At 42.1% G+C, this 26,904-nt stretch overlaps 1 protein-coding gene across 10 annotated transcripts in view; it reads right to left on the minus strand.

The window, feature by feature from the left end:
• Positions 1-26,904, minus strand: part of MAP2K5 (mitogen-activated protein kinase kinase 5) — a 125,689-nt gene that overhangs the window by 22,404 nt on the left and 76,381 nt on the right. For 3 of the 10 annotated variants that reach the window (XM_080982178.1, XM_080982183.1, XM_080982184.1), the window contains exons 17-21: positions 26,756-26,785; positions 17,246-17,299; positions 11,484-11,510; positions 11,127-11,159; positions 1,318-1,379 (exon numbers count right to left, since the gene is read on the minus strand). In XM_080982178.1, coding sequence (XP_080838304.1) covers positions 1,318-1,379; positions 11,127-11,159; positions 11,484-11,510; positions 17,246-17,299; positions 26,756-26,785 — 206 coding nt within the window. Of the gene's footprint in view, positions 1-1,317; positions 1,380-2,117; positions 2,193-11,126; positions 11,160-11,483; positions 11,511-17,245; positions 17,300-26,755; positions 26,786-26,904 lie in introns of those variants that run through there. The other 7 variants (XM_080982179.1, XM_080982180.1, XM_080982181.1 and 4 more) reach the window with 5 other exon arrangements.

Below are 26,904 nucleotides of genomic sequence, written 5' to 3' on the forward strand. Positions count from 1 at the left end.
TTGTATTTATTATTTCAATTAACTGTAAAGTCACACTGTTAATTCTTCTGTCAGAACATCATCCTTTGGGACACTCTAGAGAAGGTTCTCTTGCATTAGTGTAAATTCGCATAATCTGAATGTATCCAAATGCCTCTTTGCGTAAGGAGCTGATTCCTGGACACTTCTTTGGTAGTAAATTTGTGGCTGACAATCAAACTTTTATTTCCAAAGAAAAGGGGATTTAGAACCAAGGAACCTTTGGGTGTTTTCTGGGAATCAGTTTTGATGGTGAGTATCCATATATTGTTACACATGGATTCCTATCATAGTAGCTAATGGATGGCCTAATTCTGTGCAGTGTTGAGCATCCTCCTCCATCTCCAGCTTCTGCAACATGTCTGAATCCAAGAGTTCTCATAAAAGAGATCACCTATTCAGTTTGCCAAGAAGCTTAGGGGTTGCGTGCTTGCTTTGCACTGTTGAATTATGTCCATTGACAGTTTTTGTCCAGAAAGTTCATCTTGACAGGATAAAAAAGGCAATTGTTCTCCATTAAACCCAAATCATTTAGACCAAGCTCAATCTCTCTCTCTCATCCTTTATCGCCTGCTTATTAAGCTTTCTCTATAAATGAGACATTAAAACATGCCTTCATTGTAATAGGTTGTACTTAGATCTTTAACCTTTTGGTGCTCAGGAGATTCCTTTTTAAAACTAGATTCCTTTTTTTATATTAAAAAAAAAAACCCTAGTTAATTTTAGTGGCCTTCCACTGAATGAGGCAGTTTGTCTGGAAGAAGCAAAACATGCCCTACGGTGTGGTTTAAAATACGGCCCTTACTGAGAAGAGTACCCTCCCAAAGAAGAACTCCATAAAACCACTTCTAAATGAAAAGCCCATGAATTAATCAAGTGCATTGTTTACCCCATTTAAAAAGGTTGCCTGCTTTCCTAAGGAATATGAGAATGCCTGAATAATGGAGTTATAAATATGATTATCTGTCATCCTTATTTTTCCGAGTGATTTAAAACGCAAACACACACACGCACACACCAATTCCTTGAGAATACACCCAAGATCCCCAACCGTTTATTAAAACAGGGGCGGGGGGTAAAAACTCTCCCTCTGAAGTGCTTTTATGACCCTTTGTGTAAATAACGTTTACATAATTTAAACAGTTTGCTCAGCTTTGCTGGCCCAGCTGCCCAAGGCCTGCCAAGTCCCTGGCGTCTCTGGGAGGATGCAGGGAAAGCCATAAGGTCCTGTGGTACTGTGGAGTTAATGGCATGTATCATTTACATTGAGGGCACGGCACATTTGCAAACGAAGCTTACCATTGAGTGATGAAGTGTACAAACGGCTCTGAGAACTCCCCAACCGGAAGGACAGGCGATTCCTGCAATTGAGTTTGGATTGGGCAGGTGGGGGCAATGGGGGGAGGCGGGAGAGAAAGGAGGGAGACAACAACAACAACATCAGAAAGTGAAAGTGCAATTTGTTAATTGTATAGTTGATTTCAGATGGAAAGCAAGCAGGGGATGATGTTGATTTCAAATACCAGACTGTGTACGTGTGGGGAGAGAGAGGGTGAAGCCGTGAGAATGTGTCAGAAATCCTGCATTTAGAAGTAATGAGTGTTATACAACGGGTAAGAATACGTAGAAATAAGACCAAGGGGAGGTAAAAAGGGACAATGATAGCCACGGGGCAGAAAAGAAGGTAGGGAAAGTGTAAATGAGAAATTAATGATTATTTAAGTAACACCCAAATGGTCTTGTAATTAACAAAGAGCTGGGAAATTATTCTTGTGTTGACCTTTGCTTCCTGCATCATAGTTGCTATTTATTTACACTTAGCAATCTCAAATCTTGTTAGAGTTAAGCAGGAGAGGCCAGGGGGGTATATGGAGAACTAAATAAAAAAAATTAAAAATAGTAAATTGCAAGTTGAGCCAACGAACAACAAATCTATCAAAACACAAGGCTAACAAATGCATTTTAAAAAACTCAAGAAACATCCGTATTATTTTTCAAAGAGGAATATTTCACCAGCAAAATAGGGATTTACAAATTGAGGAGAGTTTCTGCCATCTCTCTCCCCCCCCCCGCCCCCCAAAAATGACAGAGAGACTTGCCAGTGTTTATAGTGTAACAGCTCAGGATGTAATGAAATTGCACTGCGGAGTACTTTAACAGTCATCTCATTAGACCTACAGTTGGAACAAGAGAACCACATAAAACAGGAGTCAGCTGCAAATGACTCCGTTCTCATCTATTCTCATTTGCTATTAAAAATACCTTTCGGCAGCTTTTGCCACCGTTTCCCCCACCCCCCACAACCTCCCCCCACCCCGTCCCTGAGTGCTTTGCAAAGTATGATGCATGCACCTATTTAAATTAACAAAGGAATGACTTATTTTAATCTTGCCGTGCTTTGGAGTGCTTTGGCCATTTGCAAGAGTCATATATCATCACATACAACCTTCCAGTGCTGCAGGCAAGAAACTCAGAGCGTGCAGCATTTGGTGGGAGCCAAACAATTTCTCTCGCACACAACTGTGTCAAATGCATGTGTGGGGTTCATTATGGAGGGTTGCGAGGGAAATAGCTTTGATGTGGTGCGGGAAGGAGGGGTGGGGGGAATTAAAAAAAAAGAAGAAGAAACAGAAGAAGAGAGGAGATGATGATGATGATAAAAGCCAGCTTCACAATACATGCGCACATATCATTATCAATGGCGGCAGGGAGAAGCGACCACCGAGCTGCTGACGTGATTAGTAAATATACATATAATTGCAGTGGCCAATTATCAGAAAAATGAGAGTGGTAATTACAAGACAGAAAATTAACTAGAACTCTTATTAAGGCTTTGTTTCCGATTCAAACAATCGGAAATTGCAGCAAAATACAATTAAATCAAAAGTAACTGAAGAGTAAAAGGCGACAGCGTTCTGAGGGGCTGCCTTTGACACACACTTTTGAGGATTCTGCCATGTGGGGAGGGCAACTTTGAACCTGGCAGCTGAATGAGTCGCAGAAGGTACAGCTGCCACTTGTATCTCGTGGCTCTTGCTAACACCACCACCAGAAAGAGGTTTCACAAAAGAAGCACATGCAGGTGTCACTTATTCAGCAAGGATGACAAGCCGTCATGGTGCAGGTCAAGCGTGCAAAGCCCGTTACGTACTTTCTTTCAGGAATCTTGCTAACAGCCCTGTCAGGTAGAACGATGTCACCGTTCTCACACTGCAGGTGTGTTTGTGGGGGGGTGTCAGGACTTGGGTCCAGAGTGGGTATTGGGCTAGAGACCGAGCCCGGAGGGGCGAGTAGGAGTGGTCTTGGCTGAGAATCTGCCTGCGCACCACCGCCTGCTTCTGGCCAAAGGAGGGAACTGCAAGTCTTTTTCAACCCACAGCGCAGAGGTGTTCCTTGTAAAAGGTGAATGCACCAGGTCAGGCTAACTTTCTGGTCTGGGCTAAGCAACAAGGGGGAGACCTGCGTTTGCTGACTGCAGACCACTTTGCCAAACCCACGAACCCTGAGAAGGAGAGAGCACTGGCTTGGTTTAACTCAGTGAGAGCTTGAGGCCGAAGCAAGATTTGAACTGCAGACTTTGGCAGAAGTGTGAGTTACGAAAGTGGTGGTTAATAAGAAGGGAGGAGTCCACCACACAAATTAGCCTTACTTCCATGAATTTGTCTATCAATGGCTACTAAGCTTGATCGCTATGTTCTACCTCCACTGTCAGAGGCAGTATATTTCTGGAAACCGAACGAGGGGAGAGTGATGTTTCGCTCAGGTCCTGCTTGCTACCTACTGGGGCATCTGGTTGGCCACTGTGAGAACCGGATGCTGGACTAAATGGGCCTCCTTTGGGTTGCTGCGGACCTTTCCTTACATTCTTATGTTAAGGTCCTCCAAAAGCCCCACACCAGCTCTCCATGATATACCAGTTTGCTTCCTTTCTTTTACCCAGCCTCAACTTTGAGAGGCTGATCCTGGGGGCAGCCCAAGTTACGGCATTAAAAAAGAGAGAGAAAGGGAGTAGAAGAAAAGAGAGAAGAAAAACCAACCCAAGCGCTTTGTATATCTCCAGTTTTGAGTACAGAGAAGGGCAATGGGGGGGGGGGAGAGGGATGTTTTGAGTGATGCCTTTGCCTTGTGAATAATGAACAGTTCAGGAAGGTCAACCCATTACAACAGAAGCTGTTTAATTATTAATTATGCCCAATCTATGAGCAAAAGGACAAGTTCAGAATGTTTAATATGTGGTAAACCCCAAACAGGCCCTCACTTGGCATTTTGCTATTAGCACTCGTCAGCAAGGAGCTCAAGCATAACAAGGAAAGCACAGCAGCAGAAAATCTGAGCAAGGTGTTGGGGTGGGGTGGGGAAGGAGGGAGGCATCTTTAAACTCACTCCCTAGTATTTAATTTGTGGAAGTGACAGCCCTCCAGGTGCAGAGCTGAACTCTTTGACCAAAGGGGGTGGAATCTGCGCCCCCCCCTCTACTTGACCAGAGTGGCACAATTTTTAGGGGCACTTCAAGATCCTTTGCAATACTGCAGCATTGAGTAGGATCCAAGTTATTCCCCAGAATCCTCTGATTCTTTCACTTAATGCCTTTGATCACACAAACACACAGCTGATTAGTAACTTTCCTATATCCAAGGCCTGCGGGGTTGTTTCTGTTTCTGGCAATTCTTCCTCTATTTCTCAACTTCACAGGCTGAGTGTCAACACATAGGCAGCCAAAATGGCAGAACCACAACCCCATGCAAAGAAGGGAGGTATCAGCATGTCTGGAGGAATTCTGGGTGTTTTACGGAATTGCAGACTTGTAGAGTTGGAAGGGACCATGAGGGTCATTTAGTCATAGTCCAACCTCTTTTGCCTAACATGGCAGTATAATGCATATTTTAAAACCCAGAACAGGGTTAAATAAATCCAAAACTGCAGGAACAAAAATGAAAAGTGTACATGAGGTTGTTTGTCAGCATTCAGTTCCGGGTGCAGCCCCTCTGCTTGAGGAGGGATGCCTGAGAGCCCTTAGAGGTGTGGATCAGGCCATCTGAGCCTTCAAAAGGTGCCCAGAGAAGGTAAGCCTCCCGGACTGAGAGGGACAATTGTGCCTGTGATCCAAGAGTTATTTCCCAGCATCCTTTGATCTTTTTCCTTAACACCTTTGATCACACACAAACACACAGCTGCTCAGCAAGTTCTCCATACTAACAGGCTGCATGTTACCCCCAGTATATAATAATATACAAATAATTAAAATTTATTAGGAAGGTGCAGGATTAAAATGATCAAGCTCTATTGAGAAACAAGTAAAAAATGCAATTACACATCACCTGTGAACTACAGCAGGGCTCAGCACCTGGCTCTAACCCCTGAAGACCTTTCCTAGTGGCAAGAAAGGGGTGCAGAAGGAGACATGCTGAGGAAATGGGCACCATTCTCCTCAAAGCAGCCCTCCAGTAAAACTAGCTGCTAAGACAGAACTCACAAAGCTTTCCCCCAATTTCTATTTGTGGCTGAATGTTAATAATTGTAGGATGGGGATCTCTGAAAGATTTGGGTCACCTCCAGGCAACCTGTTTACTGAGCATTCATCCTGATTTGCTGGCACAAAGTCTGCAGATGGTGTCAGCTATTTCATGAGCATCCACTCATTTGTTTGCGAGGAGGTTATAAGACATTGTATCAAGGGGTTGTTACCCCACACTTTCCACTGCACTTTCACTTTTCTTACTGCAAAAGCTCCAATTTTGGGGAGGGCAGGTTTGTTGCACAAGAGCACCCAAATCAACTTTAATTGCACATCCTGATCTTGCCAGTAAGCGCCTGAATCCAAGGTCAGCACCCTTGGTTTCCAGAAAAGTGAGTGGTGTTGACTGTCCACAAAGTACTGCCACAGCTACACATGATATGAGGCTGCAGCCTCACAAGTCTTTGTGGACTGAGTTTTCCTGTGATTGTGGCTTGAAAAGTGGCTGCTCTGGTAGGTTTCAAAGCTTCCTGCCTTCGAGGAGCTCTTTCTGAATCAACTTGTCTACTATGGGACCTTGCATCCTTCAGCATGGTACAGATTGTCTATTTCTATGCTTTCATAGTTTGAGCTCCCCTAGTGAAAGAATCATAGAATTGTGAAGTTGGAAGGAACCCCAAGGGTCATCTAGCCCAACCCCCCGAAACACAGGAATCACAACTAAAGAATCCCTGATAGATGGCTATCCAACCTCTGCTTAAAAAACCTCCACCACCTTCTGAGGTGGTATGTTCTACTGTCAAACAGCTCTTATGGTCAGAATGCTCTCCCTAATGGGATAGAAACATTGAAAAATTAACATTTTGTTCATGCGAGGCACTGAACAGGCCTGTTGGGGCACACCTGTTGCCCTGTGTGGGTTGTGCATGTGCCCTGGGAGCACACCTAACATGCCCCTGTGCCAACTGTACACAGAAGAGGGAAGATCAGCAAGATTGTTCCCCATTAGTGAACTTCTCATGGAAGAACCACCAAAAAGTTTCCAAAGGAACCTGAGGCTCTCTGGAACGCAGCTTGGAAATCACTTGTCTAGGTTAATCTATTAACAGTGGCTGCAACTGCTGTCTTTTCTACAACCAAAGGATTTGGTTCTTGTCATTGTGCCATTCTTGCTGCAGCAAAGATGGAAATGTTTTAGTGTGTCTTCCCTCTCTTGCAGTTTCAAACAGCAAAAGGCACAGAGATATGTGCAAAGCGTTCAGTGGCTGCATCCACCAAAGGGACCTTCCCTCAAAGAACTGAGCCCATTTATTGTTCGCTTCCACCCCTCCGTAAATGCCCCATGCAGCCTTATTGCTTTTTCATAAAACACTTGCCGCAAATAATCAAGCATGACCATTGACACCCGCAAGATTGAGTTTTTAGGAACCATTAAATGAGTTCGGCCTCTTGGGAAGGTTTGTTTCTCAGGTTGGCCTAAAGGTAATTATTCAGCTATTCCTACCTGTAGTTTTACCTTGTTCTCATCTAGCCTTTGAATCATGCACATGGGTAAGGTCACAATTTCTGGCTCCAGTAAAGAGAACAGCAGAAAACATTTGGGCCGGAGCGGAAGCAGTGATGGATAGATACATTCTGACACTTGACTCTCCTCTGTACACACACATTTAACATCCGAGAGATGGAACTCTGCATGGCACTCTCTCCCTCGCTTTCTTTCTTAAAAAGTTAATGCAGTTGTTGAAAACACACCGTAGAAATGTTGAAGTGGTGATTTTAAACATAATAGTCAGAAACAAGCCAGGGGGCTTATTGCTATTTCTAATTTAATTGATCCAGAGTATTAGACAGTGATCTTGAGACCTGTTTTGTTGCAGTTCCTCTGCTAGATCCCTTTTTCGTCAGCTTATCCATTTTTATCATTTGCGAAACAACCTGAAATGCCTGCCAGGAGGAGTAGTAGCAAAGTATCAAGGCTACACAAAACAGCCCTCCGACATCAAGTCCAAGTCTACTGAGATGCGTATCTTGCCTCCTCAAGAGCCAGATCCTGGAACAGCAGAGAACAGCGCAGATGGGCATGGCTGCTGGTTCTGATCAAGCTGACTTTGCCAACCTAGTGACCTCCAAAAGTTTTCAACCACAACTCTCCTCTGCCACAGCCAGCACAGGGAAAAGCTGACCTAGCTAAACTGGTCTGATGATGGGTTCCTAAAACACTCCAGAAAGTGGACCCTATGAATGGATGTGCCCCTATGCAAATGCCCCATTCCCAACCCTCAGAGCACACTCTTACCAGTCCTTGACAGCCTCCAAATGCCCATAACTTTAGTGCAGTAAAGAACGTTAACAGTCTAAGTTGGGAAAAGTATCTTGCTATCCATGGGTTCAGGAAGAAACTTGCCATGCAGAAACAGCTGCAGACTGAAAGGGAGGGGAGTGACTCTGCTCCCCGCACCTACCCTGTGAATTTTAGGACTTTGCCAGCCCTTATTTGCTCTCATGAAGCTGCCACAGAGGGGAGCATTTGGCCCGAGATCATCAGTCTTAGAACACTAAACACTTCTAATAGCGAACACTCACGTTATCACGAATGCACTGAAAACAACAGCAGCTGTACCATACCAGAAAGCAAACAGACCTTCTCTCATGAGGTCCTTATTTAGAAAGAGACACACACATTAGCACAATAAGTGGGAACTATTATTCTCCCCCAACAGGGCTAGATCTTAAAAAGAGCCGAGGGAGGGGAGCAGGGAGAGAGAAACAAGGAGGGAAAACAAAACCAGGCTGCTATTAAGCCAATGTAGGAGGGGAAACCGTAGGGCACCCGCCAGGACCCTAAGGAGGAATGGAAATCAGCTCCATCGGAAGGCAGGGAGCCTAGAAACCAGCATGGCTTTCATTGCACCATTCTGCACAGAATGTAGCTCAGAATCAGGTGGCACTGCTTCCTTGGAACTTCTCTTTCTTTCTTTCTTTCTTTCTTTTAACAAAAAACTATTATACTAAGCTTATAGTCCTCATGGTGGGAGAAGGCAAACTGAAAACAGAAGCAGGACATTTGGCAAGATTTGTCTTTGAGGGTTGTATCTAATGTTAGCCTTACTCTGAGCAGACCCTTTGAAATTAATGGACCTAAGTTAGTCATTTCCATCAATTTCAATGGGCATGATCTGAGTATGACTAACATTGGATACAACCCTTGAGTCAGGGAGAGCACATAAAATATAACTTAAGAATGGCCCACATGAGTGTCCACTTGTCTCTAAATATGTGCATTGGGAGCCTGATCACATGCAGACATCATCTACACAGTGCACGGTGGTTTAAGACACTATATTAGGGATAGGGAACCTGTGACCCTCCAGATGTTGTTAGACTACAACTCCCATCATCCGTGACCATTGACCTGCTGGCTGGAGCTGCTGGGAGTTGGAAATCAACACCACCAGGGAAGGTCACATTCCCACATGGCATGTGGTTTGCTCTGAAATACGATTTGTCGTGTTTAGCCATCTCAACCTGTAGTTTGGACATAATGAGCTTTCAGACACTTCCAAGGGTGTTATTTCTGTGCACACAAAGTCACATGTGGAGAGGTTGTTGCAGTTACATTCCACTTACGCAACACGGCATCTGTTCACATGTGTGATCATAACTCAAAGACTGCCACAGCAAGTTAGATCATGCATGTGTGAATGGGCTAACACAGGCATAAGACCTCAGGAAGAGCTTATGTATACTTTCAGTCACAATGAAGTCAGTTCACAAATGCAAACACACAGTGACCAAGTGTCCAGAAATCAACAGATGTGCATATCATACACATGCAAACATAAGTATGTATATGCATAAGTTTGCCCTGATTTGCAAAATGGGATTTGCTACTTCTCAAGGCACCCAGAAACCATCTCCATCCACATGCAGCCCAATTCCTTTCCTCCCAAATTTCTGGTTCTGTCACATCAATTCCAGGCTCAGCCTGTTTCATCAGAAGTTGCTCTGGTAAGTGCAGTTCCCTGATAAAGCAGGGAAAGATTCTGAAAATCAACTTCTGGAACTAAGCAGATGGGATGCCATTCCAGGCAAAAGTGTGCTAGATCTGCCCTGCTTCCTATGTGTAGGACTGAATTCCAACTGCTGTGGGTTAATTTCACTTACGCTGTTGCTTCCTAAAGTGATTAAGGGGTGACCAACTACCACCACCAGAGCGTAAGGAAGAATATTTTGTTAGCTTTGAAAGGGGAAATCTGGCAACTATGATCATCCCATCAGAAGTCAGGTCTCCCAAAGAAAATGGTGGTTAGCTGAGCAAGCACCTAAGTGTTGACAATGTAGATACACACAATATAGTAAAAATCAAAACAATCAAACCCAGGTTGATAAAAGAGGCACAGAGGTAAAAATGTATGTCCTGTGGCTGGGATAAAATGCAGTTTTCCAGCTTCTTCTTTTCTGAGAAACATAGTAATGTGACAAAAAAAAGTGGGGTGGTGGGTAGACACAGATTAAATGTGGTGCATGTAAATGGCAGGAGCATTTGAACAAAAATGCACATTGTGCCCTTCCACAGCTGAATAGCCAGGCATGCAGAAATTTGGGTAACTGGAAATCCAGATAAACAGGAATACAGTCATACCTTGGGTTGAATGCGCTTCGGGCTGAGCGCGTTCGAGTTGCGCTCTGTGGCAACCCGGAAGTAACAAAGTGCGTTACTTCTGGGTTTCGCTGCTTGCACAGACGCTCAAAATGACGTCACACGCATAAGCGGCAAAAAGCAATGCGCACATGCGCAGACGTGCCGTCGCTAGTTACGTTTGCTTCTAGATCCCGTTCGTATCTAGAGGTACCACTGTATTGTTTCCTTAGGCCTGCACTAGTAGTCGGGGGTGGGGGTGGGGACCCAGAGGCCCACATGTGCTTCAAGGTAAATATAAATCCTCCTGCATGTAGAGGATTCTCCACTAAATTCAATAGCTGGATCCCACCTGAGCCATGCCATGGACAACTCATGCATTTCACCCGCTGAAACACTCTGAGCAGGCCTTGTGGGTGGGGAGCTTCACGTAAGCATCAGAGTTTCTGCTCCTCTTGATAAATCACTGGATCAGGACTAAATGGGTTCAGGTAGAGGTGTGAACAACAGGGCTCCTGCCGTTTTTGGTTTTTCTCCCTTTGGTAAAACCGAACGGAGAGGTGACATTCAAAACTGCTCTTGTTTACAGTTCAACCCTGACCCCTTTTAGCAGGTCCTCTTTTGCGCACCCAGAGCTGCACAAAAGCCTGCCTCATTTAAAAGGCAAAACGACAACTTCCATTTCTTTGCATTACCACATCTGGCAAGGTGGAGAGGTGATCAATTAATATGGGGGGCCTTTGGGGGTCTCTGTTATCCAAAAGAGAGAGAGGGAGAAAGAAAGAGACTTTCCTGGAAACCGCCTCCTTTTGCCAAGGATTCAATAGGAAGAGTCAGGAAACAGCACAAAGCAGGACAAGGCCAGCCAGCGCTCAGCAGCTCAGAGCCGCACAAGGCAACTTGTCTCGCAGTTGAGGACGTTGGGCCATTGTGCTTCATTAGGAAACAAAATATAAGCTTTCCAGTCCATTAGGAATGACTTTAGGAGTGAAAGCACATAAGACGGCGACTCACCTCATCAACAATGCACTGGAGTAACTGGAGGGGCTGTGATGGAAAGGAGAAGTGGGGGGAGAGAGAAGAGAAGTATTAGGCTATATGCAATATCTTTACAGTGGAGTGGAAAGAAAAAATCATTAATGCAATAAAATATAGCAAGATTAATCAACAGCAGCAAACTCTTATAAAAACATCGCGGCTCAGGATGTCCTATTATTTCTAATGGTACCTAATCTAATACAGGCAGTTAAAGGTTTGCATTTTCCACAAAATGCAATTTGCTAAGTTTAAAACAAGGCATTCAAGCATGCAAAGGAAGCAGCCATCAGGAAAAAGAAAAGTGAATTTTTTTCCCGAACTCATAAAGCTTACCATTAAAGATCCCTGGTTTTTCTGAATCTGAAAAGGAAAAAAAAGGGGAGGCAATATGTAATTAGCATGTCATAATCAAAATGACTCACTTGGACACATTATGATCACTGAGAGAAAATTATTGTATCGCTGGTGGCAATTTGTGGGCATGTGTTAACACAATTTACATAATGAAAATACACAAATGTTAATAGCTCGCTTCTCATTTATAGGCGAAAGTCAGCAGAATGTTAATTTCACACAACACTTTTTAGTACCCTCCAGGTTGTATTAGAATAGGGAGAAAAACCATAATCCATTTCAAAAGGCTGTTTACGATTCAGATATAAATAATGTTTTATATTGCTAGATTGTGAGCACTGCGCTTAATGTTGCAATCATTGCTAATGTTATGAAGCTCACTCTTTTTAAATTAAAAACCGATTTATTTAAAATTGAAATTAAATCATAGTCAGAAATTAGAATTTTGGATTACTGCCAATGTCTGCTCACAATCTTGCCCCCCCTCTTTTTTTTTTTTTGAAGAAAACTTTAATTATGTGTCTGAACTATATGCCTGTTCTTAGAGAACAACAGTTTATGCTCCACTTTTTAGAATTTCTTCTGTGCCCCAAACCTCCCACAGCTACTTTCTGAACACCAGTTTTTGGGTTATAATGATCATTTAAGATCACCAGCTGGCCTGTCCCTCCCAAGACTGCAAAATCCACAGACTTAATCTGAGCATCTCGGGAACTGCAGCAAAGGGGCTACCAAACATTGTCAGAAGTGGCTCAAGGGCCACTGTTTAAGGCTCTTATGTTTAAGCTAAGGATGCCAACTGTATAGGTGGGGATGCTGCTGGTTACACCTCTGGAAGCTGGGTGACAAAACTGACCCCCTGACAATTCTACCATTATTAACTATGGTTTTCCGTCAACTGTGTGGCTCCTTGCACATATCAACACAGGTCCCTTCCATTCTGCAAGATGCTTCTTTGCCTAAAACATCTTGGGTTCACTCACAGTTAACTTGGCCTGCCCTTTCCATTCAATATTCTCAGCTGAGTAGTGCCAGAGATGATGAATGGCTGTACTTCTCTCATTGGCTTCGAGAGCTCTCCTTCCTCCCTAGCTAGCCAGAGGCATTATCCTATAAATTAGGGATGGGGAGCCTGGGCCCTCCAGATGTTGCTGGACTCCAACTCCCATCAGCCCCAGCCAGCATGGCCAAGGGTCAGGGACAATGGGAGCTGTAGTCTAGCAACATCCAGTCCACATTACCCATCCCGACTCAGAAAAATTGTTCACAAAAGTAGTAAAAGGTCACAGACATATACAACACCCACAACAGTGTATGTATTTGCTTCTGGTTGTGACATTATCAGGGTTCTCTTGTATCTTTCATCGTTATGGTTATTTCCAGCAAAGGAAAATGGAAACGTTCATAATTCTCTGTCGGGTGATAGGGAAAATCCCTTAGAAAATATACAAGGAAACAATGTGCAACCTTGCACCAACCATACTGGTGGAACTTCATTTTATTTACCAGGATTTCTAACAAATAAGCCCAGCATTCTTACGTCTGAACACCTAAACCATAAAAATAAAACACATACAGGTAATTTGGGACATCACCTATAAATATGGCCTGTTAAAAAAGTATCACCTGTGCATTAAACACATCAAAATAGATCTCCTCCAGTCATCTATAAGATTAAAATATCAGTTCTCTATACGTCCCTACACCTCCGGATACCACATAAAGCCAATTATAAACTCTCTTTTGGGGTACTTCAATGCCCCTAGGGTGCTGTTAGCATAAAGTACATTCTACAGCAGCAGCAAAAGATTTCATTTAATAGAAGAGGTTGATGGTAAAGAAACAACAATATTTATTACATTTTTATCCTGGCTTTCCTCCAAGGCATTCAAGGCACTGTATATAGTTCCCCACTCTCCATTTTACCTCCACAACAACCCTGTGAGGTAGGTTAGGCAGAGAGGTGACTGGCCCAAGGTTACCCAATTAACATTATGGCTGAATGGGGATTTGAAGCTGGGTCTTCCCAGTCTTAATCTAATCACTACCCCATCATGGCTGGATAGGGCAGGAAGTTACCAGTGTTTTCGACATATACCTCCTTGTAGGGGAATGTGCAGCACATAAGTGCATGGGAGAACTTCCCGGGGTTCTGCACTTTATGAGCCATAATCCTGAGGAAGGTGGGCACTTTGCGCTTGCCAGAAGTCACAGGGGAGATTATACTGCTTCACTTCTCTTGAGCAGCAACACCTTCCATGAGCTTGCAATCTGGTGCAGTTAACATCCCCATCTGTTTAAAACCGTGCCTTCAAAGAACCACACGTTCCTCTCTAAAGAGGGCAAAGTGTGTGCATGTTGTTCTGATCAGAGACAACATATGCATGGCATAGCCCACATCGAGGGGTGGGCAGGTGGGGGCAGAGTAAGCAACACAAACCGCAAGGGGAGCATGCTGTATCTATATTTATTTTCAGCTACATACCATTTAGAGCTATTATGATCCTGCATAACACAATATGCTGTTTACATTACAGGGGGCAAAATATCTGGCCGACAACCTGAATTGAATATTTACCAGTAAAATGACAGCTAATTGGGTTTATGAAGGAGGGTTTTCCTTCTTGCTGTAATGGGGAAGCCTTAATAAAAGTAGGGCAGGAGATGGGATGAGGAGGAAGTAAGGGGGGAAGTGAAGGGAAACCACAGCTGTTCTGTCCTGTTGAACTATGTACTTGTCTGAAGCCAGGCTGAGCTCAACTTGAGTCTACTGGCTTGATGAGCAGAACAGGGTGACAGGATTCTATTCGCAGGAAGCAGAGGTGGTGGTTGTGGGCATAAGATGCTAGGATTTATAAAGGACAGTTGACTAAAACCTTTGGGAAAAGACTCTATTATACAAATGATCCAGAGAGGCAGCCAGGTTAGTCTCTTGCAGCAGAAACAACAAAGGGTATTGCAGCATCTTAAAAATGAAGAAATTTATTACGGCACAAACTTTTGTGGCACATTTCACCAAATGTGCTTACTGAACCTTTATCTACGCCCTAATTATCACAGACTGTATTTTTTTATCTCATTGCCATTTATCTCCCACCTTGGAATTTTCTGCCAGCTAAGATTTCACTCCGTGCACCTGACAAAATGGCCTTCAGACTGCAAAAGCTTATGCCACAAGACATTTGTTAGTCTTTAAGGTGCCACAATACTCTTTGTTGTCATTGTTCAGCAAATGAAGAGAGGTTCTAGGTTCCAATTCCACATATTAGGGAGGATGAGATATAGAATAAGCACCACAACCCTTGAAATACTGGATTCTATCCAAATGGCCTAAGCTACTCATGGCTGGGGAACTGGAGTATGTTAGGGGCTGGCCAGCCAAGCTGCACCAAGTAATGTTGGCAAGACTTGTTGCCCACAATGGGAGGAGCCATTTCTATGCTCATACTACATGACATCAGTATAAGTGACATTACAATACTAAAGCATAAGAAAAATCCCCCACTGTGCTCATCATTTGTAAATCTTCCTTATGTGTACATGTTGCATACATGGGAGTCCTAGAGATATGATTCTCACTTTAGGGTGCAACAGATCTCAAAGTTAGTCCTGGATGAGCCCTGCCAGTGGAGGTGTCCATGTCTAAACCTCAGCAGTGGAATAAGTTGCTCAGCACAGTTGTGGAACTCCCAGCTGTGGAGGTTTTCAGAAGGTTGAAAGGTTCTTCTGCTGCAGAATATCCTCTTTTGGGCCATGAGATCTGATGATCCACAGTTCCTTCCTAGGGACTCACTCCATTAAGAGGAATGATGAAAACAGCCTTCATGAGTCTAAGTGTCCAAGTAGAGTTTTGAGAAAGTGCTGTGGGTCACAAAATGGCTGCAGCCGAGGCATGGCACAACAAAATGGCCGCCACAATTGAAATATTGGGGAGAGAGACAGGGACACAAAATGGTGCAGGCATGCACCCCAAGCATTCACTGCCTTACTTGATCGCAGAGAGCAGCTCTTTTCACCTCTCTGCTGTTTAGAAGTGGGAAGGGTATCCAATCCTGGTATCCAGTGAAATGTGGGCATATTTAAAGAGACATGTTCCATGTAGGAGAGGCTGAACCAGTGTAAACAGGAAATGGGCAGGAACACCAAACATCTCTCATGCGTTATACATTTTGAGGGGAAATTTACTGAGACCTTTCATAGGTGCCATAGGATCTACTGCTGGCACACTGGTGCTTGTGGGTGCTGCATTGGTGGCTCTTGGTTTATGCATATTGCTACCATTGTACAAGTACCGCTATCAAGAAGCATGGATCAGTTGCCATGAGAAGGGTGTAACTGCCTCCATGGGAAAAGTGTAAATTGACCTAATTCCATGAACAATCTCAGCTGCTGGTCATGGAAGATTGTAAAATAGCGTGGGATTGTACACAAAAACTCGGGGAAGCAATCCTTGCAAATGTTCTTATTGCTACCACTAAGCACCAACAACCCACATAGAACTCCTGGCTTTTTAATAACTTGACAGCTTTATATAAATACGAGAGAGTGAGGGACGCAGGGGGGTGGACCTCAGAAACTGCTGCTGAAGGAGACAAATGTTTTCTTGAGGGGGGACAATTACAGGTCTCCCATTTCAAAAGGTGCTTTGGAGGAACACGCAGCATGAACTATAACTCTGAAGCACCTTTTGAAATAGGACAGCTTGTAATTGTTGCCCCTGAAGAAGACATTTGTCGGAACATGTTGGGCAGGGCATTTGACCAATAAATTCTCCTTCAGGTTCTTTTTTTGTTGGTGCTGTCTTTTTGTGGTTGTTTTACTTTAAGCTTTACACTCATGTCATCCTTTTCAGCAGGAAGACACACTGAGTGCATGCTATTGCTCAACTGCAATTTCAGAAATTCTGCATCAATATATCTGTGCCCATTACCCAGTACTGATTCACATTTCCTAAGACCCTCAGTTACTTCTTAATGCCACTACTGAGAATGACAGACAGCTATTTCACTGATGTCTTGATGCAATATCATTGTAACTTTAGTCTTTTCTCCATTAAGTAGAGCTGCTCTGCTTTTTTGCCTCTGAAATACTATGAATACACTTTAAAAAGCTGGATGTTGTTTATGGTGATCTACCACTCCATGTAATTTTGTTTGTACGGCTGTGTTTCCTCTTAATCTCTTAACTCTGCTAGAATATCTAAGTGCTACAGCTATATATTTCCCGGACCCTCAATGGCAAGCCGCTCAAGCCGTACTTATATTAGACATATTTTTCACTGTAAAACAATGTTGTTTACAGTCCACAACACTGGCACATCTCTGGAAAGATAAAACAGCTGTATAGCTGGGACTGCTACCTTTGCACACAGTTCACGAAAAAGCAAAGAATATGATTTTATTACATACTGAAATAATTTTTTTTTAAGTCAATATAAAATGCTGCACAGTTTAGCCCTCTCCCTCTGCCCCACACTACCACAGGACAAGTTGGTCTTGGAAGCTCTGATGGTCCAATCCTACTGCCCCACATGGCAAGATTTATTATGGAGGGGGATTTTACATGCTGTCTTCTCCAGAGGCTATACCAGAAACTCTGCTAGAGCTTAATTTTCCTGGAAGGCTAAACAGCTCCTAGCAGTGACTCACTGTGGCCTCCACTCTTTCTCATCTGTACTGCAGTGTTGTGCTGTGGTTAAGTGACTGAGCTGTGAACCTGGAAGTCTTTGGTTCCAACCTCACCTGTACCACGAACTCACTTGGCTCACCATGCTCTCTGATGTTCAGCGTCCACCCCTGCAATATGGAGATACATCTTAGCACCCTACCTTACAATCATTACTTCAATACTGTACATGAAGTACTTGGAAAACTTTAAAGCTCTGCAAGCTCAGTTGGTAGAGCGTGAGACTCTTAATCACAGGGTCCTGGGTTCAGGCCCCTCATTGGGCAAAAGATTCCTGCATTGCAGGGGGTTGGACTCGTGTCCCCTTCCAAATCTACAATTCTATGATTCTATATATGCATACTGCAAAATGATGCCAACAATTAATTGATTCTTTCCTGTTTGTAATGATGGGACCAAATTTGGAAATGCAATTTGTATGTAAACATACAAAACAAAGAAAAAAATATAATATTCTATAAACGCCAAGGTACTGGCAAGCTAGGCAGGGTGCTCAGTAAAACCTATTTTCTGTATGTTCCTGTCTGGGGGGAGAATAGGTTACAGAGAATTTATGCCTTTATTTTGAAAAGTTGCTTTTGAATAGTTCTGTCTCTATAGAGATATTTTCAACAGAAGTGACAAGGAAGACCTGTACTACCTCTTACTGCTTTATAGTCCCAGGCCCAAGCAAGAAACTCAGGTGAATGCCTCCTTCCATTAGTTGACACTTGCTACAGTTCTCATTTCCTCTTTTTCTCCATCCCTGGCATTGGAACCTGCAGCCTTTGCTGGAGAAAGCCTCTTCTTATATTGACTAACAAATCTGCATTTTCCATAGATATTTAGCTGTTCATGCTAGTAGAGTAATTAATAATAAATAATAATAATAGTATTTATACCCCACCCATCTGCCTGGGTTTCCCCAACCACTCAGGGCGGCTCCCATCAGAATAGTAAAAACTTAATGAAACTTAACAAAAGAATGAAAAGACAGCAGCAAAAAGAGGTATCAGGAGAATCTAATTTTGAAAGCATCTGTTGCACCTTATTTTTTCCTCAAGTTCTGAGCAATTTCTGAATTCTAAAGATTAAACTGCCTTATATGTTAAAACATTCCATTTCCCTCTATAAATAATATTTGGGTCAAAGACAATACTAGTTCAATTCTTCATTCCAAAGAATTAAGCTCCCCATTTCTGTGTTTCCGGGATAGCATAGATGGAAAAAGATATTGCCTCACAACATTATTATTTGGCTTCAGTTGTAAAGTGGCCTAAAAGATGTGATCTATATTTAATTACTTAGCTAGTCTTCCACTGACTCACAGAATGTGTATGTATGAAAGCAGATATCCATTGCCAAATAAAAAGTCAATATCCCCAAGAATTATGTTTTTGGCACAAATATAAGATGTCTAATAAGAGCAAGAAAATCTATATGTGTATAGGATTTCTACAGCCATAGGATAATAATAGCAGCTGTCAAATCAACTTAAAGTTATCCCCCTGGAATATTAAAAAGCAAATAGCAGATTTCTTCCAATGTATTCTGCAAAGAGAACCATATACTAGAAAGACTGAGAAATATTACATATAATAAAATATGATCTTAAAGATCTTTGATTATAATTCAGCACAGAAAACAGCACCACTTTGGTATTAACATGTGAACAGTGTTTAATGTCTTTTAAATGGTTCAATATTGTAATGTATGCTGATGACACCAGAGTTTCACTCTTATTCTGAAACCAACTGCTGCCGCTCATCAATTTAGTCTCACAAAATAAATGAATGCTTAAATGACACTTCTGTCAAATGAAAAAGAAAACCCTGCAAAACAGCTTTTCCATGCACTCAAGTTAAAAAAAAATCATGTTGTTGCTGTTTTTCCCCTCTCCTTCTTTGACAAGTGGCTCTTGCGTTGAAATGAAAACAGGCCAAACTTGGTCAATATTATGGATTACATATAAGAAAAAGAACCTTGGACCTTACTAATATCAAGGAGCAGAAAGCAACAGCTTCAATTAAAACCAGCCAATTATTCAGCCCTTTAAGATGCAGCAAATAAATGAATTGCTTTTAAATGGAAGTCCTTGGATGAAGAGCTCTTTGACCCACAATTCAATTGCACTAGCAGGAATCATAATGAAGGAGGAATTTGCTGAAACAAAATATTTTTTTCTCCCCTGGAAGGGGGAAAAAAGGCTTTTGAATGAGTAACCGAGATGCATTTACCAATATTCTCCATTGCAACAGGGAGAGAAGGGCTAGATTATAAAGGGGGGTGGGTCACCTTGAGCTTTGTTTACAAATTACTTTTCCACTGGCTGAATTCTTACCTCACCACATGCCTCCCTGTGGCTCCCTTTCATTTGGCAATTCCAGGCAGACTTACACCGCTATCTAGAAGCTGAGGGTGCAGAAGCCCTTCCCAAGAATATCAGAACCTGCAGACTCCTCTCTGATAATCACAAGACGGTGCCCAACAATGCAGTGAGTGAGGAAGATGGCACTCTCTCTAAACACACTGGAGCACCTGTGGGGCTTGGTAGTGGGGCAAGAAATGCTGTGGCCCTCCTGGAGGGAGAAACACAGTTCATCAAGTTGATTTGCCCCTACTCTAAGTGTCTCTCGTAAATGAAAGGCAACAACTCATGACATTTCATCCAAGAGACACCCTCAATGGCAACTGGGAAGAGAGAGGTGGCCAGCAGAGAGTGGACAGGCACTGCTGAACCAAAGGAAAGTTATGACTTTCCCACAAAGTTTTTGCTTCTTATCTTTTGCTGTATACTCTCATGCAGTGTGCACCTATTTATGACACGTCAAGGGTAAAAACTAAAACTAATATTTATATCCCTACCCTCTCTTTCCACAAAGCTGGGGATGCCTAAGGCAGCTAACCACTAAGGCAGTTAGCAATTTTAGGAATATTAATTAGTTAAGTCAAAATGATTCAAAGATAAATAAATACACAGCAAATATTGTGAGTTTCAAATGCCTTGAGATTTGCTGACCTTAGCAAAATGATGCCGCAGAGTGACAGTGTAATACAGTAAGTCCACAACTTATGCAGAGGTTGCATTCCAGGGATCATGCCTAAAGCCAAAATTGTGTCTAGTCAAAACCCATTGTGTTCAAAACCTGTTGTGCCAAAGTCATTTTCCTGGAACCCTGCCCCTTTCTGCCCCTTAAATATATATATATATATATATATATATATATATATGTATATATATATATGTATATATATATATATATATATATATATATATATATATATATATTGCCCCTTCATAAAGCTGAATGTGCACAAGTTAAATGTGCAGAAGTGGTGGGCTTGCTTGTATACAAAATTAGGCAAAAACAGTTGCCCCAATCCAGTGACTGTCCATGTATAGAGGACAGAATACTAAACTCATTAGGAAGGGCTGCTACCTAACTGCATCCTTCTGTGAACATTTTGTGCCTGTCTAGAGATGCTCTCACCTCTGAACAGCTTTGCTGAAACACCAGAACCCATATGGGGTCCTGGATCAGGGTAACTCATGAGAACTGATCCAATGCAGGATTTTTACCTCACCCCACCCCCATTAATAATGTTTTGGACTGCTGCCTACCTTTATAAAATCAACCCAAAAGAGGAGCATGTTCAATCTTGCTCTTTAACATTCTCTATTATTCACTTTTGTTTCCATCGCGCTGGGTGCCTCTACCCGGAGAGAAGCAATATGTCATCATTTTGTTGAGCTAACTGGCCTAACAGTCTTGTCCCTTTGAGTTAGGAACAAGACAGCAACACTTCATCAAACCGTTGGCAAAAGCCAGGCAGGAAAGGGCTGGCAGAAGAAATGGGAAGCAGCCAAGTTTTCAAATCTGGTGACTTTATTAGCCATTATAGAAAAGGGAAAAAACACGTTGGCCCCCAAAGTTGTCCCCTTTTGAACAGAAAGCTCCCACTAAATATCACCTCCATCAGTCTCACCATTGCAGTTTTGTAATAACCCGTTTCAGAGCTTGCTAGGTGAACATTTGTTGAAAAGGCATCTTCACCACTTGCCACTACTGCCTCCTCTTTTTGGGGTTTCCTCTCCCCCTCCCCTCCCCTCCTTATCATACTCCTTATTTGAAACAGATTTTTAACAGATAATCTTGCTCGTTATAACAATATCTCGCTTGCATTTTATTCAAATAATTCTTAAAAACAGCTTTAAAAGCCGTTTGGAATAAACATCAAGCTCACCATCAATCAAAGGCAAAAAAAAAAATTCTGCTGGCGGTTGTATAAACATCAGATCAACTCACTGATGTCTTCAAGGATTTCAGACTGAACCATAAAAAACTCCATTAACTTCTGACAAAGAATGCAAATTAATCGCAACATGGGGTGAGATGAAATTAAAGGCTCTTTTCTAATCAATGACAAGGCAGGATGAAATATTTACTCCTCTCTCTCTCTCTCCTCCCTCCCTCCCACCTCCAACGCTTGCCTGTGTTCAGGGTTGCATTCCTCAAGCCAAGCCCAAACAGAAGGTGAGTGCACAAACTTGGCCACATCAAGAACTGCTTAGATCCTCTCAGCCCTAAAGTAATCTGCTTGCAAGTTGCACAGATTCAACATGCACATGTGCGCACACACACACTCCAAATCTCAGGTGCGCCCAATTTGTTATTCACACTCTCCTGTGCCAGTGAAAAGGGGTGGGGGTGGGGGAAGAGGAGAAAGAAGGCTGGCACAGACAGATGCACCAGGAACCTGAAATGACAGTTCTGCCCTCCGGAAGCACGATCACTACAGAAAAATCTAGTACAGCCTCCAGGTGAAATGTCTGGTGCTCCATATGGAGCAGAGAAAATTAACAACAAGATGGAAATCTCACAAGCAGCAGGGAGCTGGATTTTTTTGAGGGGGAGGGGGGGAAATGAAATTTAAAGATGAAGAAGGAGAAGTAATAAATTAATGGGGTGTGAAAACATTCAAAGCTTTACAATACCAGGGGCACTATTTGCTCAGATTTTTTTTTTTTTTTTTTTAGAATAGGAGGGGGGGAGCATTCCCCCTTCCAAACTTCAAATCATTTTGATGTAATTTATTAACAAAGATCTGCAAGTGTATCCAAAAATAGGTAAAAGGGGTTTTAGCCAGATCCAGGAGGACTAGTTTAAATACATTTCTCAGAATCCTTCAGTTTTCAAGTGTTGCCTTAGAACACTTTTGCAATGGACTTCTCCTTGCTGCCCCTAACTTGGAACACAAGCAGTGACTACTTGACAGTGGCAACTGTCTGCATTTCTCTGCATTTTTGTACTGTTAAGCATGCCTCTGCCTTCTGTTTAAATCAGGGCAAGCTGAATATCTGGAAGAAGAAACTGTACTGCACTGTATTTCAGTTCGACAATTCTTTCCACATAGAATCAGAAAATGCCTCCAAATCAGCATTAAGGTATTTAGAACTTTTAAAAGACTCACAGATACACACACACACACACACACACACACACACACATCTAAATGCAGTTGTTGTTTTTTATTGGGGGGGGAACTAACTTGGAAGAAGGTATTTTGGTTTAATGTTTGAACTCATAGAAAAAGTCATTTATTGTCTTGGAATATTTGCTTAAAGTCATGAACTTCACCCCAGTTTTGTAGATATTTATACATACATCAAGATAAGAACATTCCTTTAAATTATTTCTTTTGATAGAAAATACTTCAGGCTTTGAAAAGGATTTCATGTTTCTAAGAGATTGTACTCTATAGCTTCTTAGAGATTTCTGCCCCCTAAACAGCAAATAAGTGGTTCTCATCACAATAGTAAGTTAATAAAAACATTAAGTGAATCAAGAACTTGCTGGATTGATCAAACCCGAGAGTTTTTGTGTGTAAACACCTGGTAACAGCAGTGGCTGGTCTAATTATCACAATATTTAAATGTTTTCTCTGCAAATTGACACATTTGCAAGTGAACTGCAAATGAAAAATACAAATAACATTCACCATTCATCAAAACCAAAGTCCTGAAAGCACTTACAAGCTTCTCATGTGACTTGCATAAGCAGTTGTTTCGCATCTATAAGAATATTGTACATAAGATAAAAAATATTCAGTAGGAAACACTCACTAGGAAACTATTTTTTATTTTATTTTTTGCAAGTCCCCTGTTGAAACCAGCAGGAGCTGTTCCACATTTCGCACAGGCTGTTATGCCTCCAGGTGTTTTGCTTTCAGTGAAGGAAGACAAGATTCCCAATTTACAACGTCCATACTGATCCCAAAATGCCTCTGAGTCCTCCTGCCCCAATCTGGGAGGAACTGAGAAGACAACACATACACACAATGCAGTAAAATATAGCAGAAGGAAATACGGCCTGAAAGCGTGATGGCCTGAAAAAATGGTGACAAGGAATGGCTGACCTTATAGATAGCCCATTGTGGAATTTCTGCAAAGGCAGGAATTTAAGCAGGGGTGACCAGCATTATTGGTCTGGGGGGCCAATTCTGCTTCTTTGAGTGAAATGTTTCAGTGGCTTACCCTAACCCAGAAGGCAGAATTCAAATGATTTGAAGGCAATCTTGGGAGTCAAAAATATATGCTGATATGTTGAAACAACTATGTTGTTTGTCAGAGGGGGTTAACTTAGGAATTACTTATAATGACTATCAAAATGCATTAGTGGAAGGGTGAAACAGGCAAATATGTTCCATGCTTCCTCCATGATCAACTGATTTTGGTACGTTTTCATGTTAACCACTTTTTGCTATGCACCTGCAACAAATACACTTCTGAACATTCATTCCTCCCCCACAGCTGTTTCTACATATATATTTATTTCTGGAGACTATTTCTGAGATAGCTGCGTATCTAGCTGACATAATGTGCACAGGAACTTGCTTTCACCTGTCACCCTCCCTGCGAATTGCTGCACCATGGACTGGGTTTGGGTCCACAGGATCATACTTCATGTTGCTATGGTTAGGTGAGATGTAGCTTTGCTGTACGATTTGCTCCAGGATCAGACCACCACCTGTTTAAATATTTCTCGGCCACCACCAGTTTAAGAAGAACAGATGGTGCATCTGCTGACTCTTTTAAAGTCCATAAAATGGTTAAGAAGAAGTTGGGGTTTTTTGTTTTTTTTTTAAAAAAAGTAAATAAGTGCTCCTAAATACAAGGAAAAGACAAAATCTCTTTCTATTATTCAATAACCACAGTGGTGAGGCATCTGCATAATCTAACCATGCATAAATTAGAATGTGTTATTTGCATAATAATAGCAAGTTAATAGATGCTTAAAGAGCACAGACCAACACCAGCTTTAAATCAGACATGCCTCCAGGCACTTTGGCCTGTATCAACCAAGACTTTAGGAAAAATGGGTACAATCCACCAGGGAATGGGTCCTGCACGTGGATCACTAAAATGACTCAGAGCTGTGTAAGAGATCCCAACTGATTGCGCACAGCCCCCATCCATTTTGATGCAGAATATACAGGTGATGTTGCAGCTGATTTGTACCCCATGTCCATGAAACAAAAAAGCCAAAATAAATAAATAATTAAAAATGAGGAAGAACACTCCAAATAACTCATATTGCTGCATGGACATAATTCTTCAGGGACAAGGACATAATTCTTCAACACTTTTCCAGCAAGAATAACAGCAGGTCTTCCTCCCACCCCTTGAACTCCTGTCATCCATTTGTCATGACAGGTATTTGCAAAGAAATACAGCCAGAAAGGGACAGCTGACTAGCGTACTGGAGACTTTCTCTTCTCCTTTTGATATTTTTATAGAGTATATTCAACAAGTGTATACGCTATTTGGGGGGGGGGAGTGGTGGCTCACAGCTTCTCAAAGAGCAGTGCCTTAACAATAGTTTCCAGGGAAGTCTAAGGATATTTCCTGCCTGAGTTCAGGTGTAGTATTATTGGTTTTGACTCAAATTAAGATAACAGAATTGTAGAGTTAGAAGGGAGGGACCCTGAGGGTCTTCTAGTCCAAGACAAGAGAGGAGATCTTGGTTTGGGGATATAAGAAAGTAGCAGGGTGGTAGGTTCTACCATTTAGTAAGCAACCAAGGCCTGGTTTTCATTGAAGTGGAAAATCTGAATGCTCTTCTATTCAAAAAATTTCCTCCACATTAAGCAAGCAAACCTACATGGAAAGACTAGACCCTTTGTCTTCAACATCTCCCAGACATGCTGCTTTCTATGTAAACTGAATAGAAGAGCAGGCACACCCCCCCCCATGTCTGTAGTCTGACATGGTTCAGAACTGACATAGTTTTACCACCCCAATGAGAACAAGGCCTCAGATGTATTGGCAGGTCAAAAAAGGGTAGGTTCACCAGATTTTTCCAGCACAAAGTGAAAACTTTTTAGACACTCCATGTTGGACATACACAGAGTCATGAATGGCTCAACACATATTGAATTATAGTATCACCAAAGCCCTTTTAAACAAATCAACTTCTGAACAAGGGTTAGTCAGCAACACGCTGATGGGTTGAATGCTTCAGAAATACACATAGCATGTAGGTATTTGCATTATACTCATACAACATTGCACATCAATAGTCAGATGAGCCTTAGGCACAGGTCTTATGATCTATGTGGAGAAGAGCTCCTTTTTCAGATCACTTTGTGATTGCTAAGACATCACCTTTTTTTCACTTGAGGCACAGGCAGCAATATGATCACTCTGCTTATTTATCTTATTAGATGTCTTATCAGCCCTTCACCACAAGGTCCCAGAGTGGGTCACCACAATAAAATACACAATAATAAAACTAATATATAACATAATTAATGTAATAATATAATATAATAAAATATAACAGTTACAAGCATAAAACAAGGAATGTGTAAAACCTATTGAAACCAGTTCCAATGCAGATGCAGATGCGGACTGGAGTGAAGACTGCCACTTAAAAAGAGGTTTACACTGAATTTTTTTCTCACATGAATTGCTAATGTGCAGGAACATCTCTACTACCTAAATATCAGAAGGCAATATGACCAGGAGCCTGGCTCTCAGTCACTAGCCTACCTGGACAGTGGCCATTAGCCTAGTTGTTGGGGTTCATCTGGCATCAGTAATTGCCATAGACAATTGCTGGGATTAGTATTGCATTAGCAGCAGTATCACTTTCCCAACAGCATGTTGCAATTTACTTAAAATAAACTCATACTTTTAAAGATCCCAGCCTCAGTCAACACTTCCCCCACCCTGTATCAAGTCAGTTTAACCACAGACACCCCACATCTCTCCCCTCCCCATTAAGATTTGCATTAAAAAGTTCTAATCATTCTGTCCAAACAACTGGAGTGATGCAAGGCTTTATACCCCCCACTCCACAACACATTGCTGAACTCATTTAATAGCCTCAAGTATGTCAAATAAACCTGGAGTTTAAAAACAGAATGAGATCAATGGCAGTTTTGGACAATTCTGCAGATATTACTGTTAGATTTAACAGGGCAGATTTATATGAACCTGGTTGCAAGGCTCACAATTGCTCTCTCCAACTTCATACATAGGAATGAACGCCACAGTGGCAGTCAGTGATAATGAACATTCTTACCTGAGGATACGGGAACCTCCCGAGAGCAAGCTGGGAAAGGAAATAATATTTGTCTAGTTAGAGAGATTTGCATTAGGGGTTGAGGAAAAGGAGGGGGGAAGAGAGAGGAAGAAGAGGGGGAGAATAACTAAAAAAATCAGTACAGCATT

The sequence above is a fragment of the Podarcis pityusensis genome (genome assembly GCF_964106645.2).
Source record: "Podarcis pityusensis genome assembly, chromosome: 14".
Classification (NCBI taxonomy): Eukaryota; Metazoa; Chordata; class Lepidosauria; order Squamata; family Lacertidae; genus Podarcis; species Podarcis pityusensis.